At 35.6% G+C, this 18,363-nt stretch overlaps 1 protein-coding gene across 2 annotated transcripts in view; it reads right to left on the bottom strand.

Moving 5' to 3' along the window:
• The window catches only part of HLH3B (Helix loop helix protein 3B), a 38,412-nt gene extending 22,908 nt beyond the window's left edge, over positions 1 to 15,504 (bottom strand). Inside the window, exon 1 of one of the 2 annotated variants that reach the window (XM_069826902.1) lies at positions 15,318 to 15,504. In XM_069826902.1, coding sequence (XP_069683003.1) covers positions 15,318 to 15,320 — 3 coding nt within the window. In that variant the 5' untranslated portion in view covers positions 15,321 to 15,504. Of the gene's footprint in view, positions 1 to 1,159; positions 1,242 to 15,317 lie in introns of those variants that run through there. The other variant, XM_069826903.1, reaches the window with a different exon arrangement.
• Positions 15,505 to 18,363: the final 2,859 nt, after the last annotated feature.

Genomic DNA, 18,363 nt, shown 5'->3' with positions numbered 1-18,363 from the left:
CACTGTTAGGAATTTATAACTCTATCGTTATAAATGCAATAATGGGAAGGGTAAGAATTGATGTACGTCATTTGTTGTACAAATTCTGCAAATGACCCTACTACAAATCAACAGCGGGCACAATGTGTTCTTTGGTATGCTAAATTTGAGAGTGTTAAAAGAGTTAAAAGGGAATTTTGACGTGAGTATGGTGTGCGTAATGTACCTAAATACGATTCTATAACGTTCTGGTATCAAACATTTGTAGAAACAGGTTCTGTGTTAAAAAACATGCAGGAGGTCGCAGGCGAAACCCAGTACGAGAAGCAGCTATCTCTTGGCTTGGTCCCCAAACTCCCCAGTTCTAACCCCTCCTGAATTCTTTGTGTGGGGTTTTGTTAAAAACATTGTCTAGTCACAGAAACCCAGGAACATTGATGATCTGAGAGTAAAAATTTCTCTAGCTTTTCAACAAATCACCCCTCTCATGTTACAACGGACATGGGCTGAATTGCATCACCGTTATGAGTTGTGCAGGGTGCGCAATGGGGGTCATGTTGAGCTCTGAGGAATCTCCCCTCTATCAGTGTTGTATGCACAAAGTTTCAACAAATAAAGTTCAGTAGTAAATGTTTTACGGTGTTTTTATTTTATCCATACCCAAACGGATCACCCTGTATAACAACCGATTAACGTTATAACTTCTTTACTGTGTTAATAGTATAAAAATTACTGACTGGTTTCGACATCGTGCAGTAGGCCTATTGAGTGCTAGGGCGGAGATATTGTGAAAAGCTTGGAACCCAGAGACGGTTTCGGAGAGGATGCTCCTACCGCAAGCGGACGAAGACATGTATCATGACCTGTATGAAATGAGATGATGAAGATGACGATATGAAATCTAAATTGCTTTTCTACAGGGGAGAGGAAAGGAAATAGAGCGTGGCAATGACGTTTCTAACCCGGCATCTGCCTAAATAACTGTGGAAAACTACGGAAAACCCACAGTCAGGTTGATCTGTTCGGGGATTTGAACCGCAGACCTCCCGAATGAGAGTCCCTTGCTTAACGCATGTCACCTCGCTCGATTTCTTCCGAACATTTTCATTAAAATTTCCCTCATAGGGTCGATCAGATGCCAATCTTCATTCTCAAAGACCTATAATATCAAATGACAAACCTGTGTGCCTTCTGCTGCATTCGAATCTATGACTTCCACGCAGCGTCCGAACTGTATCACCACTCAATGAACATGGTTCGTGTTAAATGGCTAATTCTGTCAGTGGAAGGCTTTGAAAGTATCATTTACAATGTTAACATTTAATTAATTCAGGGACTTCCTGCTCATGAAGAGAGATTAGTTATCATTTATCAGTACTCTGGAAATCACGACGCATGTGACATTGACGAAGGCAGAACAACGGTATCTGCACGGAGAATTAACGGGGGCCCTTCACAGGGTAAAGAGAAGGCACGCACTGAAATGTAAAGCATAGGAATGTTGGGCAACTGTGTGGGAGATGAACTATTCAACTTTGACACTATTAAATGATACTTGTCTAATAAAATGGAGAGAAGAAGAAAACTAAAGAAATGTTTGAAAAGAAGAAAAAGAAAACAAGACAACAAAGAAATAAGAAGAAAAGTATGTGAAGAAAAGCCAAGATAAGAAATACGAGAAAAGGAAAGAGAAAATAGAAAACGAAGGAAATAATAATAAAAACAAAGCGAAGAGAAGAAAGAAAAAATTAATGAAAAAGAACAATGACGATTAAACAAGGGCTCTTTTTAATATTTATATTGTAGACGCCATAAGAGAATGGAAGAGCAAAAGTTTAGAAGGAATTAAAATCAATATAGTTAGATAAACTCTTTATTATGGATGATCTCCTAATATTAACAGACAGAAAAGATGTACTACAAAGTTTAGTAGGCCTACATAAGTTTAGTATCTTCATATAGAGCAGCGGTTCCCAAACTTTTTCAGCCACGGAGCCCTTTTTCAAGCAAAAGTTTCTCGTGGAGCCCCAAGAAATGTTTACTTTTTAGTTTTATCTGTCTACGTTCTATGAAGCATATTTCACACTACATAAACGGAAGTAGAATATATATATATATATATATATATATATATATATATATATATATATACATATACTTACTTACTTACTTACTGGCTTTTAAGGAACCCGGAGGTTCATTGCCGCCCTCACATAAGCCCGCCATTGGTCCCTATCCTGAGCAATTAATCCATTCTCTATCATCATATCCCACCTCCCTCAAATCCATTTTAATATTATATATATATTAATATTAATATTAATAAAGGAAACAATATTTATAAAGTACTGGCTATAATTTATTCAAATCTACAAAATGATATTAACAAATAGTTAAGATATTTAAAAAAATGTTACAATGTTACATGTACACCCGAAGTTAATGTGAAGAATGTGCCTGTTTCTTGCGACAGAGTTTGTCAATGTCCGGTGTCGTAGAAGTCAGTTGAAGAAGTATATCGTCCAAACAAGTACGACATTTTGTTTTTGTAGCTGTATACCTCGAAAAGATCGTTTCACTGAGGTACACAGTACCAAAAAGCAGTGAGAGAAATTTAGCTTTTGAACTTAATATCAAATGATACTCCCTTAACTTAGCCCAAAATTTGGGAAATGGTTTGCTTTTAAATTATGCTTGACAGTGGCTGTTCGAAACCATGTCTATAAGGACCTCATATCTGAAGCAGTGAGGACTGCTGGTTTTGACATCACTGGAAATGGATCTACAATCCACTCATAATTCTTTAGAATCGATTCCTCAGTGTCCCTTGGAAAGTATGAATTGAGCCGTTCAGAGCAGAAGTGGTGTAAGTCAAAAATGGGTAATGAGGGTTACAGTAAACATTCTGTAACATACAGCGCAAAGTAGCAATTAATATTCAATTTATTTAAACTATTAGTAGTCAGTGGATAGCAAGAAGGCCATATTAATTACTACTTTGCCCTGTATTTTACAGAATTTTTATTTTAAACCTCATTACCCAATTTTGACTTACACCACTTTTACTCTGAACGGCTCAATTCATATTTTGAAGCAAATGGTCAAGGTGTTCTTTCATTATTGCTGTGAATGAGACATTCGTTGTTATGTTATTTTCTTCTATAAAGTTTAAAGTCAATAAGAAACGTAAGATCCTTATTGTCGACGCTTTCTATGTAGAACGCTATCTTTTTCTTCAGTGCGACAATTTCGTCATCAGCATCGAATATAGTCTTCCGTTTACCTTGTATGAATGTGCTGAATTCAATTTTGAAAAAATGTCTGCGAAGTAACATAATTTGTACAACCATGCCTGATCATTCAAATAATCTGCTAGCAAACTGTTCTGGTAATTCAAAAGTGAAGAAACTTCCGTTCGAAGTTTTTGTAATCGGGACAACGCTTTACCGCGCGACAACCATCGCACTTCTGTGTGTAATATAACTAACAATGACTTAGATCTATGTATAGGCTACTACCCATATCTTCACACAGGATTTTAAGTAGCCTACACGGAGAAGGCGTGCCTTAACAAAGTTGATAATTTTGTGTAGTACCTGCTTTAATAACGCTGCACTTTTTCGTTGCGAGGACGTGTTGGTGTAGTACACAGTGACTACTTATTCAGTTTTTTAAACATTTTTGATCCTTGTAACAGCGCCAGCAACAGGACCTACCATGGCCTTTGCGCCATCTGTGCACACGTCAATGCAATTGTCCCACGGTATCGAGTTTTCAATGAAGAATAAAAAATTTCAATACTGCTTGTAGAGGATGGCAATGGCTGCAGAACAAAATATTTCATGAAAGAACCTGAAAATTCATACCGCACAAACATCATCAACATAGCTAATCCGGCAAAGACCGTGATTTGCCAAGTTGTAACGAAAATTTCGTTTAACTGATACGGGAAATCTTGATATTTTTTACGCCTTTTCATATATTCAGGATTCGATTATGCAGTGTTATTTGATAAGGGCACACTGGAAATCAAGTTTGCGGTTTTTTTTCACTTCACTACCTTCACTAATAGTGGTTTCATAAGAGTTTCAGCAAGGGTGAGGTTTACCAGCAAGAGTCTGATCATGACTAACCAAGTACGACGTTTTCAGTGCTTTCTAGTTATTTGTTTTTACACGAGGTAAAATTTTGTCTGAACTGCATGGAGTTCGTCACTTTTTCTTTCGAAGTAGTCTGCAGTTTTATTTTTGAATTGAGAAATGCCGTCTAAGCTTGGCAGGGAACATAGAACTATTGAGAAAAACTCTGTTACATATCACACACTGTGGACGTTGATCTGCAAAATCAGTGAATTCCATGTCCAAATATAAATCACAATATTTTTTGTTTGTTACTTTCTTTCAATACCTCTACACTAGGCATCATAGACTCTGAGACAGGATTATGTTCAACATACTGTATTCTGAACTCAATTCCCAGGAATTCGCACTATCTTCTTTGAAAGTAAGGTTATAGCTATCTTGTTATCTCCATTTGTCTGAGCACTGGTTGATGGCTAATGACTCTTAGGTCTTAGGGAGCCCGTCTTAAGCCACAGTTCCGGTTCAACGAAGGTTTAGTTAACACATCTGCTATCAAATTAACATGCAGGTATACAGTACATATATTTTTTGAGGTAACGTAACAGTCAATAGATTGTAGGTTCCACGTACCACGAATAACAAACGCTGCCTGCCCAGTATAGCTATAAAAAATAAAATAAATTTCGAGAATCATTGAGTACTTGGCAAGCAAGAAAGATCGAGATAGTTCCAGTGACGAGTAGATCGAATGTTAATGCTTCCCTGTAGCAAGAAGAACGCAAACTACTTTCTCAGAAAGTATTTTTCGCTTGATGGAAGTAGTTTCCGTTTTCCCCGCTAGAGACTAGATGGAATTAGCAATTTTTGTCATCTTCATAACTTCCGCGGACGGAGCCCCTGAGAATCATTCGCGGAGCTCTTAGGGCTCCGCGGAGCACACTTTGGGAACCGCTGATATAGAGCATTCCACGTTAAGAAAAAAACATTGCTTTTATGGGCCTTGCCTAATACATTGTACAAGCTATGTGGTAGGTAGGCGTTTCTATGGCAACTGATCATTTGATGGAATAGCCCCATATGCTCAATGCTTTTTTCTTAATGTGAAATCCTCTATAGAAAAAACAAATAGTATGTTCTTTACGGAAAATAATCCTCTAAGAACTAAAATTGACCTAAGTAATACGACAATAGAACAAATACAACATTTCAACTATTTAGGATGCGATACTAGTTGTAACCATGGCGCGGATTTTGATGATCTAAAATATCCCTAAAACGACCCAAAAATGTTAGAAAATGACCTGAAATGCTGAAAAAAACCTAAAAAGATACAATCCTATATATAAGTAATATAAATCCTACCTCAAATTAAAAGCTCTCCTCTCCATTGCAATAGATGACAGTGTACACCGAAGATTCTGGAATGCGAACGACTGGCGGTTGTCGGCGAGGTCTGTTATACATAGAGAAGCTTCTTTCTGACCGCAAGAGTGACAGATCACTGGGTGTTAATTCTATTCTCCTTGTATCTGCGCTGTTTTAAAGCTTTCTCATGAGAGGACTTTAACGATTGTGCACTAAGTTTTGTATCCTGGAGTTTTGTCTAACATAATTCCTTTGTTTGGAAGGTAGAGTGCACAACAACTCAGTCGAGAGCTTCATCTCCTATTCTATTTCTCATCTTCCTTTTGACATCACTTACTATCGAGAAAATCCTTTCACATTTTACATTTGAATGGAATAGGCCTAGTGTCAGTACAAATTTTGCGAATTTTCCTATATCGGGAAATTTTTGTCGTCATTGAAGTCTTTAGCTTAAATGACAAAAAAAAAAAAAATGAAATTTAAAAGAAATGGCCAAAAATAACCTCAAAATTTAAAAAATGACCAAAAAGATTAAACAGCAAAAAATGACCAAAATGACCCAAAAATCTACATTTCTGTAACCAGCAGCTCGTATCCAGGATTTACATATTTACGGGCGTTGCAAAGGACGTAAAGAAAAAAAGATTACTTGTCATCAAAACCAACGACCTGGTGTAAGTATGACTAGAATTCAGAGATAAAATTATAGAGGTACCAACTATGTGCGCAAAAATAAGAAGAACTCTGAAAACTACACGCAGTAACACAAAATTAAAATGATGTAACTTAAAGTAATGTCTGTACCAACTCTCTTGTATAGAATTGAATCATGGATTCACAGAAAAAGATACGAAAATCGAATCCAAGCAGCAGAAAGGAAATTCCTAAAGACCGTCAGAGGATGCACTAGAAGAGATAAAATACCAAACAGACTTACACAAAATAACAAATGAACAGAATAGCTATAATTAGCCTTTATGGAGTAAATGATAAAATGTTACAATGCAGACAAAATTGCAGAGAATATTGCATAGAATGTAAGAAAGCCGCAACCCGAAAATGGTCTTGAATTATAAACCTTTGGGCAGAAGAGATGTGGGAGGACCGAGAAAAAGATGGCAATGAGACTGTAAGGCCACGGAACTAATAGGCTACTTGACGGGGTGATGATGACGATGACGACGACTTTTATGATAAGGAGGAGAAGAAGTAAAAATAAAATAAGGTGAATCTAGGGAAAAGAAGAAAAATTAATAGTAGGCCTACGGAGAAAAAGGAAATAAAAGTAATGAGATTTAAGGAAATTCTAATAAATGTATGAAATGTTTATACAAGAAATAAAGGAATAAAATAAAACATGCAGACTACTTTCTTCAACAATGTAAAGTATTTCATCATAAGAGGAGAAACAACGAATAGACAGGCTTTCAACTGCACTTGCAAGGGGATTAGAGGCCGAGAGAAAGTGTGGGCTTCAAAGGATTTCAAATGACAATGACAATGAGAAGAAGGGCAAATGAAAGGAGAAACAACGAAAAGCTAGGCTTTCATGCATTCTTCCAAGGAAATTTGAAGCTGAGAGGAAGTGCCTATATGAGCTAGAAAAAATTCGAAGCAACAATGACAATGAAAAAACGGCAAATGAGAGGAGAAGCAATGAAAATGCAGGCTTTCAACCGTCCTTGCAAGGAAATTTGGGGCTAAAAGGAAGTGTCTATGTGGGCTCCAAAGAATTTCAAATGACAATGAAAAGAAGGGTAAATGAGAGGAGAAACAATGAAAAGATAGGCTTTCAACCGCCCTTGCAAAGGAATTTGGGGCTGAAAAGATGTCTATGTGAGCGACAAAGAATTTTAAATGACAAAGATTAAAAGAAGGGTTAATGAAATGAGAAACAATGAAAAGAAAGGGTCTCGACTGTCCTTGCAAGGGAATTTGAGGCCGAGAGGAAGTGTCTATGTGGGCTAGAAGAATTTTAAATGAAAATGACAATGAAAAGAAGGGCAAATGATAGGAGAAACAATGAAAAGGTAGGCTTTCAATCGCTCTTGCAAGTGAATTTGGTGCTGAGATAGTGGTGGGATAGTAAGAATTGAAGGGTTCAGAGCCATAGCGGGCCAAGCGGCATTTATTAAAAACGGAGAAAGCAAGGGTTAAAGTTAAGTGAATACCACAGTTTATGGAAGATTGACTATAATTTAGTTTTAATGTGCATAATTTATGTTACTCGCTAGCATATATGTTTCATGAAATTATGGTAATGATTTAATTTCAACTCTTGTTTTATCCGTTTTTACTACATGGCTCTGAACCCTTCAATTTTTAATGACAATGACATTGAAAAGAAAGGCTAGTGAGAAAAGAAACAATGACAAGTTAGGTTTTCCGGCGTCCTTGCAATGGAATTTTGGGCTGAGAAGTTTGTTTATGAGAGCTTCAAAGTATTTTAAATGACAATGACAATGAAAAGAAAGGCTAATGGGTAAGGAGCGGATTCCTATGTAATTTAATTTATTCTTTTTGCGTGTGATAAAACACAATTAACAAGGTTAAAAATTCCGAACATGAAGTTTCAAGTTTAAAACCCGAATTTTATTTCACATAAAAACACATATTTTCACAAAAAAATTATGTAAATACATATTTTCAGGAAATCTATTATAAACACATAGGCTAAATCTTGGGAGTTTTTTACTTAAATATTTTTTTACAAGAACTTTTAAATATTTTAAAACTAAATCAACTATACCACTCAGAAGTACGTTATCTTTTTTTTTAGAATTCTTGGTTGCTTCGTGTTTCTAAGCGCTGTGTGGTGTATCCGTACATTTTCGTAATAGTATCGCCTCAAGTTCTGAGAACTGCTAGGCAGCATATCAGTGTTATTATTAGAGAATAAATTAACATGGACAAGGAGGAGAGATCTTGCAACACATAATTAGGAATGTTTATTGTTGCTGAAGATGATTTCATTCCAAGCTTTCTTTGTGAAACACAACAGATAAGAGCTCGGGTATGAACATTATTTAATTTAAACAAATCTCTCGCCTCTCGCTCATGTCTATCAAGTAAGGCAATATATCTTATTGTGATTCCCTGTTATCGGGCTTCGTCAATCGATATCCTTCAAGATATACTGAAAGATGGTTATTTAAAAAACGAGTTGTCTTTCCTATCAGCAAATCTAAGCTTTTTGTGTGACACCATAAAAAAAACTCGAAACATCCACAAACCTGTTGTCTGAAACAGGGAGGTGCGTGCCATGGAAATTAAACTAGACTCGCTACCAGGTTCAGAAGCACAAGTACTAAGGGACAAATTCCGGAATGTGTTTGGGAAAAACAGTGGATATAAAGAAATGTGTAAAGTTGCTCAAGTATTGGAGGGTGTGCCTGTAGGTGAAATTGACGGTGTTTGTGTTTGTGACATTCCTCTCTTTAAATATGCACGTCTGACGTCCTGTGATGTGGAAAGATCGTTTTCACAGTACAAGTCGTTGTTCAGAGATAATCGGCATGCATTTGGAGATGACCTTTGTTGTTCACTGCAATTCTCGGCCAACTACTAGCACTCAAGTGTGGTTGGTGAGTACATAGTAACATTTTGTTTTCCCCAAGCTAAGTAAGATATTTTTGTCATATTAAAAAAAAAATATTTTTTTTTTTATTTTTAGCAAATATTTTCGTACTTTTTAGTACATAAAAAATAAATATATTTAAAATGTTTAGCACATAAAAATCCGCTCTCTACTAATGAGAAGAGAAACAATGTCAAGGAATACAATCGCGCGCTCTTGCAAGGAACTCTGGGGCTGAGATGAAGTGTCTGTCTGAGATCCAAACTTGTCCATTTGTGTCACTTCAAGTTTCGCTTTTGCTTTCCAAGGAACATGGAGAATCGTGAAAGGGAACGCCGAAAATAAACTAACTTAATAGCTAGGCTACCACTGTGAGAATTTTTCAAGATACATTAAATAGAGAAAGCAGCGAGGCGTCGCATGGAAAACCACGAGGCAAGAAATTCTCTTTCCAGGAACCAGGAGCGATGTGAGAGTGAACTTTTCCTATCAGAACGTCAGCAGTTTTTATATTATTGCACCTCGAATATAGATGTTTTACGTCAAAAAGAAAATAGGAAGAAAAATATAAAAATTGAAAAGTAAGAAAACAAGAAGAAAAAAGGAGACGATGAACAGAAAATAAAAAAATGAGAAAAAAGTGAAGTTGAATTTAAGAACGCGGGAAAAAGGAGAACGAAGACAATTAAACAGTTTTAAAAAAACCTGAAATTTGTACCGTTTCATTGAGCACAATTAAGTCATTAATATTATATTGATAGAGAAATAAATAAAAAGTAAATAAACAAACAAACAATTAAATGAAAAAATAAATAACTTCATTAGTATAATTTACAAATAAATAAATAAATAAATAAATATATATATATATGATGAGCACATCTATGTACAGTATCAAACTTCATTTTTTACGCTAGAAAGTTGTTTTAACACAAATTAGCCTACAATAGAATAAAAAATAATATTAATATTAATAATAATATAATAATATTGTTTACTACCAGAAAAATACTATCCTACAAAGAAATTATTAATTTATAAAACTCTATCACTTCTAGAGCCGATATTAATATTAAATGAATCGATAGGCCTAATAATTAAGGACAATAGGTCTAACCATTAACAGTTTACAAGAAAAGACTTCACAGACAGACAGAGAGATGGTATTTCAAATACCACTTTACGTCACAAATAAGCAAACTTGTTTTCGTAAAAATTTCGAAGCCATCATTTGCTGCATTAGAGTTTCTAAACTACGCAATAATAAAGTAAAATGAAACCCCGTATCGAAGGACATTTCTAAGAAGAAAATGTATAAAAAAAAATTAATCGGGGGCGGAGGAGGGAAATAGGCGCCGTGAAAAAATATTTCATATTACGTACGACCAGTGGCGGCTCGTGATAAAATATTATGTGTGTTCACAATTTTGTGTTCCAAAATCGAAGAGAATTTCAAATCGTACGTTTTTAGCCTAATATGAAATATCATGATTCCAATATTTCACTGTCGAAAAAACCGTATATGAATTCAAAACAACATATAATAATAATAATAATAATAATAATAATAATAATAATAATAATAATAATAATAATAATGAAACCCAGTCTTTTTATTTCCAATTTTTCCTGGAAAGCCAGTTTTCCCAGTTCTTTACTCTTCAAAATTACTTGAACAGAGTTCATTGTTTACGTTTGTCAAAAATTAATACATAAAACAATTTACAAAAGCGCGTGTTCAGTCATATACAGTATTTTGATTCACAACACACTGATACACTGTAGCCTATACCAGTACTGTAATCCCAATCGCATAGATTGATTACTATAAATACATGCCAGTAAATATTATTCTTAAATAATATACACCACCATACAGATATTTAAATTCATACCACCATCACATTCAGCCAGCACGTCTTTGAAAGCCAAACTATGCTATATGCCGACACTGAAGTATAGTAATTCATAAACTACACTCTCGTAGCAGCACTGTACACACATCCACATAAAGTAAACGCTCCAACCATAGACAAATAAATAGATGCTGACACCTGCAGGCTAAAATACAAACTTACTAAATTTTCTCCTCGAGATATAGCACGTAAACGATAGGCATCGATGCACCTGACATCTGTAGGATAGATTCACTGTTCACTTAACGCTTTGTGCTCTTGACGAGTCATAAGCGGCCAGCGAAAGACAATTTTCTCCCGCACATGCGTGAAATTTCTGTAACCTTCTTGAAAAGAGCACGGCTTGTACGTGAACGGATGTTGCCAAGTTTACATAAGAAGTTTATGCAAGATGCGGGAAGTTTAAAATACTCGATTCTGATATTATACATCCCCACTACGCCAATACAGTACTAAGTAATAAAACTAGTCGTGCATTAATGGAAACAAGGTGTTCACGTGCTCTTGTGCTCTTGATGACGCACCGCCACTGCGTACGACGATAAAGTGACAATTTATTATACCTTATGCCTATTTTCATTACGTCGGTTGCAGAAGATGGACTGTTACTACTTAGGCCTACATTTCTCGTTGGAAATAAACGTTGGAGAATGTACTTATACCTATAGCCTACTACGTGACTCTTTGCTTTTAGATCATGTAGAAATTGATTATGAATAACATTATCTTGACGTGCTGGAACATGAAGCTTTCTCCATTGCACTTTCGAAATCAACAACAGTTCCTCCATTTCATAAATCACGATTAAGCAAAATGGCGGACAAGTAGGCCTACACAGTTTCTTTTCTATTTTAACAACCGAGTTGCTCGAAACATTGGAAAGCTAGTCATGAAGTCCAGCAATTTAATAGGCCTGTTAGCCTATGTATTATTATGTTAGTATTTGGAAAATAAAATGAATGTTAAGAATAAACTGAGCATTCATAATAAACGAGTAATAAAAATTCTACTTTGCACTCTTAGTGGCACAGTTCACTTGTGATCAGCAGTAAACATTTATATAAGTTTTTATATCGCAAAGAAGGAGAGAACGCAGAGAAGATGGAGGCCTAAACGAAGGAAGACGAAAAGAAGAAGAGGATAACGCAGGGAAGATGCAAACGGAGGTAAGGTAGGTGAGAAACAGGAAAAAGTAAGATGGAAAAGAAGAAGGTAACATATAGGCTAGAAGATATAGACGGCGGTAAGGGAGACGAAAGCAATAAGCCTAAGAAAACAAGGCAGACGGAAAGCAAAAAGAAAACTCAGAGAATATATAACGGAGGCAAGGGAGGCGAAAAAGGATAAAATAGAAAAGACGAGAAGAAAAAGAAGAAGAAGAAAACGTAGGGGAGATATAAACGGCGATAGGGAAGTTGGAAAAAGAAGAACAAATGAGGAGAAAATAGGCCTACAGAAAGTGTAAAACAAGAAAGTGACGTTAGTGGAAGGAATAAAAGTAAAGAAAATGAGAAAGAAAAGCTAATAGGTCCTATAAACAAAAAAATACAATAGAGAAAACGATAAATTGAAAGGTAAAGAAGACAGGAAAGAATGAGGAAATATGGAAGATGCAAGTAGCTACATGAGGTAAAGTATGTAGAAAATAACACAGGGACGATAAGAAGGAAGAAGTAGAGAATATTTATTTTTTATTTTAGTAGGTTATTTTACAACACTTTATCAACATCTTTGGTTATTTAGCGTCTGAATGAGATGAAGGTGATAATGCCGATGAAATGAGTCCGGGGTCCAGCACCGAAAGTTACCCAGCATTTGCTCATATTGGGTTGAGGGAAAACCCCGGAAAAAACCTTAACCAGGTAACTTGCCCCGACCGGGAATAAGTAGAGAATATGAAAGCCAAAACTGTAAAGAGGATTGATATAAAAAATAATGTGAAATAATAAAGACATTATGCCTAAGGAAGAGACTAGGTGAAGTGCTTCGTGTGGAGTGTGGCATTGTGTGGGACAAAACCATGAAGGAAATAGAAGCATTTGGAATGTGGATACCTATGCAGAAAAATGAAGCGTGTGAAACGGACAGAAGAACAAGAAAGTAAGTTCAGCTAGAAACACTGGGTGAGGTGAAGAAAGAATAATGCTGGGAATGATCAGAAAGAGAAAAAGGAATTGGTGACTGGGTGAGAAGAAACTGCCTTCTGAAGGATGCACTGGAAGGAATAGTGAACGGGAGAAGAGTTCGGGGCAGAAGAAAATATCAGATGACAGACGACATTAAGATACGGTACGAGGATCGTGTATGGAGACTAAGAGGTTTACAATTTGGACAGAATAGTATAATGAAATGAATGAGTGGGTTGTTGACACTTAAGAATTTGGCGGTAAGTTATTTTAGTTTAAGTAATCTGTACCTTAATCGATAATCCTCGTTGTATCTACCAAATTTAGATATTGTAACTTGATTTACAGCCCTTAAATGAATTTTCAGGGCTAAAAATTATCTGATATCGCTGTTGCTGATAGGGGTGGTGGTGGTGGTGGTGGTATTATTATTATTATTATTATTATTATTATTATTATTATTAGGCAACTATTATTACCTCATGTTCTCTCAATTTGGCAAGTACAATTTCAATGAAGTAAGCGTACATTTTAATTTGTAATTCTTGTGATTTGTAATATTGGTTCACTTACCGCTTGAGTGTAACTTCTAGCCTTATATTATTTTGTCATTATTATTTAGTATGTTCGCATTATTTTACTCGACTTGTGCTTGTATAACTGTATAAATTTTTATTAGTGTTCTTTAAATATTATTCTGTAAAATTGTATCAGCTTCTCTTGTTCCTGGTTAAGTGGAAGAGAAGGCCTGATGGCCTTAGCCAGAATAAAGAAATAGATATTATATTATTAAGTGTTACTAGTTACAGTAGAACCTCTATTATCCGTGGTAATGAAGGGGGTGAACTGGACGGTTAATCGAAAAAAATCGGATAATCCATACCATAAAATATTTTCGTAAATTAAGGGAATAATACTTGTACTGTCGTAATTTTCTCCGTGGTTTTATGTTTAACATGCAAGATAGTGAATCAGAAGTTCGCCCATTCAAATCTGGTTGTCAAGGGGCAAGAAAACTCCTTGCAATGGCCGTCTACAAGAAGATAGCAATAGTAGAGGTCTGATATTGTATATTTACATACTTTATACACCTTATCCTTGATTCTTTTATTAAATTGCACCCAGTTGTAACTCCAATATAGTGTTATGGTGCGAGGTGAACCACAGTTTCTCTTTTTCCAAACTGCTCAATTATTTGCATTTTTGTCGATACTTAGCACAACACGATTTCTTTTGACATTGTGGAGTACAGTTTATATAGTAGTTGAATAAACCAATTTCTGTAAGTGTAAAGGCATGTAATAATACTATCTACAAAAAAATACGTACTAATATAACGTAAAGTAGTACTTCATATGTTTCTGCAGCAAAAAAAAAAAAAAAAAAAAAAAAAAAAGGCTAGAGACAGTCGGATACTCCGCCAATCGGTTAATAGGGTGACGGATAATCAGGGTTCTACTGTATAGTATTTGTTGCAGTAGGCCTACCTATTTACAAAATGCACCAACCACTCACATGCATGTCTAAGTAAAGGCTTTACCAATAACCAAAAATGTATTTAAAAATAGGCTTAAAGACTTTACTAATAGACGGTAGTATATTCTACACATTATTTAAAGGGTGTAATTGATATTTTGTTATTTGAAGTGTTGTATCAGTGAGGAAGTGTGTTGTGTCAGCGAAGTGTGTAGTGTCAGTGAAGTCTATTGTGTAAGTGAAGTGTGTTTGTGTCAGTGAAGTGGCTGTGCAAAGTATTTGAACAGTGAAATGGTTAGAAGTGTTGGTGAAATCAGGTAGAATCAGTGCAGTGAGTGAGTTGACAGCGAAATAAGTGTAGTGCCGAAAGGTACTTGTGCAGGTATGAACCTGTCACACTCGTGGGTCTTAGTTCGAACTTAGGGTCAAGATAAAAGTTTTATTTAATTTAAATGTTATTTTAAGTGATCGTGCTTCATTTAATTTATGATGTTCCTTATTATTATTATTATTATTATTATTATTATTATTATTATTATTATTATTATTATTATTAATTATTGTTTTTTATTAGTTGTGTTTATTATTAATTGTCATTATTCAGTGTAATTAGTTACCACTGCCACCGGGTATATACCCATTTGCCGTGTGAATAAATACATACATAAAGTACCGGTACCGTTCCGTTCGTCTGCTACGTAATAAATGTTTCTTTATCTCAATAGAAGAAGATTGCTGCGGAGTCTTCAGTCCCGAAACATGGAATTCGTGTATTTATTAATTGGTCTGTACTTACCATTTATACTGTTCCAAATACATCCACAGTTGCTAACAATATAATTTCCAAAAACACTGACAGAATATGTTAAACTTTTTTGTAACTTCCACTGTTTACGATAGTTCTAAATTCTGATGCAATGTGCCACTCAATTCCTGCTGTACTTCAGCAAACTGTATCTGGCTCTGAAGTTCGCAGAAAAATTCTTCGGATGCCGAACAATCCCCTCTTCCCGAATGCAGCAACACTTCCTCCTGCAGCGGGGACTTCCGTCCTGGATTTCGGCATGCGCAGAGGGTTTGAATGTCAGCCAATGGTCACACACGTGGATGTCTCAGAGGGCGTGTCTTTTCGCTTGGTCCACCCAGCGCGAAGGATCCCCAGCTTCGTGTGCAATAAAAATACGTGTTAGCCTGCAGGTGACAATTCAGCACATCCAATCACAATGGCTGGTTATAGGTTTGCATCGTATTGATTTCTGTGTATACGGCAACTTTATTACTAAGTTCCTTTATGGCGAGGATTAAATAATATTAACTTAGTTCCATATGTAGGCCTAGGTCTATACAAAATTAGTTACATCATACCCAACAAATACAATGCTTCCTCTGAAACGTCTATTTTGCCAGCAGTGCGATGACTGGTTGGAACTTCATAATTGACACATTATAACGGGACATTGTTATTATGTTAGTGATGTAAAGATTAAGGTCATCATCATCATCATCATCATCATCATCATCGTCCTTGCAGGTATTAGGCCTAGTGGCCTGTTAGGGTCTGCGTTCATCTTTTCAGGGGCGTCCCAAAGATCGTCTTCCATGTGGTATAGGCCTATAGCGGAGAATTGAGGCGGTAGCCGGAAAAAGGGCCCATAAGCAAAAGTAATTTAATTTTTTTTTATTTATTTAATCTGGCAGAGCTAAGGCCAGTAGGCCTTCTCTTCCGCCCAGCCAGACTCTAATTCTAATTAAATACATTTGCTTACATAGTTATTACATTAATATCTAGACCATAAAACAATATGAAAGTAAATAATGAAAGTTGGATAAGTAATGTTAGTGTGACAATAATAAACATTGGTAAGAAATAGTTATAATAATAATGATAATAATAATGGTAATAATAATAGTAATAATAATAATAATAATAATAATAATAATAATAATAATGATGAGATAATTTAGATATTTATCTGTGATATATATAGCCATTAAACATTGAGAAACCTGAAACAGCTATTATTGTTAACAAGAATTGTTAGAAAAATATTTCGTTAGCCTATTCTTAAATTGGTTTGATGTCTGACAGTCCCTGACGTTACTCGGTAGGGAATTCCAAAGCCGAGGAACAGCCACAGTGAAAGAAGATGAATATGAGGATGTTCGGTGGGAGGGATTGGATAATATTGAGGAGTGTTGTGATCGTGTGTCTAGGTTATGATGGGTGGATAAATTTGAAAATGAGACGCAAGTAGTCTAATGTTTGGAAAAGGCAAAGATTGAAAGATTTATTTTTATGTAATTGCGATTTGAATGCACTTTCATCAAAATAACAATTTGCATACCTACTGTTACAATAATATTTGTCTACAAGTTTTTGCTAAGTAATGCATTCCGACTTTAACAGTATTATAAATATATTATTTTTATTGAAGCATTTTATAGGCCCTTTTCTACAGAACAAGTTTATTTTATCAAAATCCTTTCAATATGATTACATTTTAGCAGAGATTAAACGTCAGCATTGAACAGTGCACATTACAGAGGTTCACAAGTTCAAAACCATTTTAGTAAAATTATATTTCTAACATATATCTCACAGTTACGTCATAAATTGTACCGAATACGTAAAAATCAAGAATATCTGTTGGGTACAGATAACAAGTTACTTAGTATTAATATTAGAATGGATTCACACTCACTTCAAAGTTTATCTTCAGAGTGCAGTTTACACTTTAGTGCACATCCTGGATGGACTCACTCACTTTGAGGATCATCTTCACTGATGTTTGCTGAGTTCCACAACAACCAAGGGTGCATGGGTTCATTCAATTAGTTACCCTGCCCACTGTTCACAAGATATTGAAAACAAAATACGTAAGCAAGTAGATTTTAAAACGGAGAATCGAATTAAACATTCTTCCGAAAAAGGGCCTGTAGACCTATGGGCCCATTTTCCGGCTACCGCCACAATTTGTCTTGGGAGTCTGGAACGGTCCATCCTATCGACATGGTTAAGCCGTTTTTGTCTATAGTGGTTGAGATGTTCATAAATAGGTGTAATTTTCAATTCTTTTGTAATTAGTTCATTCCTTTTGTGGTCAAGCAAGCTGTAGCCGGCAGTCCTCCTCAGAAATCTCATTTCCGCAGTTGTTAGGCGTTGAACATCTGAGTTTCGGACAGTCCAGGCCTCACTACCATACATGAGGACAGGTCTTGCTAGAACTTTATATGCTTTTAACCTGGTATGTTTTTGGGTTTTCGTGGTTGTGAAAACCTGGTTGATGGTTCTTAAGGCTCCATTAAAATGTTGAATATTTTCAGATACATCAGTAACAGGTAAATATGTCAAATTATAATCTAAATATTTAAATGAGTTTACCTGTTCTAACGTATGGGTTCCAATGCAAATTTTACTCCCAACTGGCTGTTTACCTTGGAACGCCATAATTTCTGTTTTGTTTGGGGAAATTTTCATATTGAAATGCTGTGCTATTATATTCAGGTGATGTATTGCGTATTGCAGCTCGTCTTCATTTGTAGATGAAGGTAACGATTAAAAATGTTGAGTTATCTGTGATGCAACACAGATCTGTCACTGGGCCGTATTTACTTACTCAAGGACCAACATGGATCTGGTCCGAAGCGGCAAATCTTGGGGAGGGGGGAATATTTTTGGGACTAGCATTTTCTTTGTACCGTACTGGACCTGTAGAAATTTAATACACGCGTACATATCACAGAAGCATTCTACATTAACTGAGGAACTGGGTGCAAGACGGTCATTTCTGAAAAATGCTAGTTTTAAGAAAATTTATGTTGAAAATACAAGCTATAATGAT

The sequence above is a fragment of the Periplaneta americana genome, chromosome 5 (assembly GCF_040183065.1).
Source record: "Periplaneta americana isolate PAMFEO1 chromosome 5, P.americana_PAMFEO1_priV1, whole genome shotgun sequence".
Classification (NCBI taxonomy): Eukaryota; Metazoa; Arthropoda; class Insecta; order Blattodea; family Blattidae; genus Periplaneta; species Periplaneta americana.
Note: the sequence above shows the minus strand (reverse complement) of the source record. Positions and strands in the feature narration are given on the sequence as shown.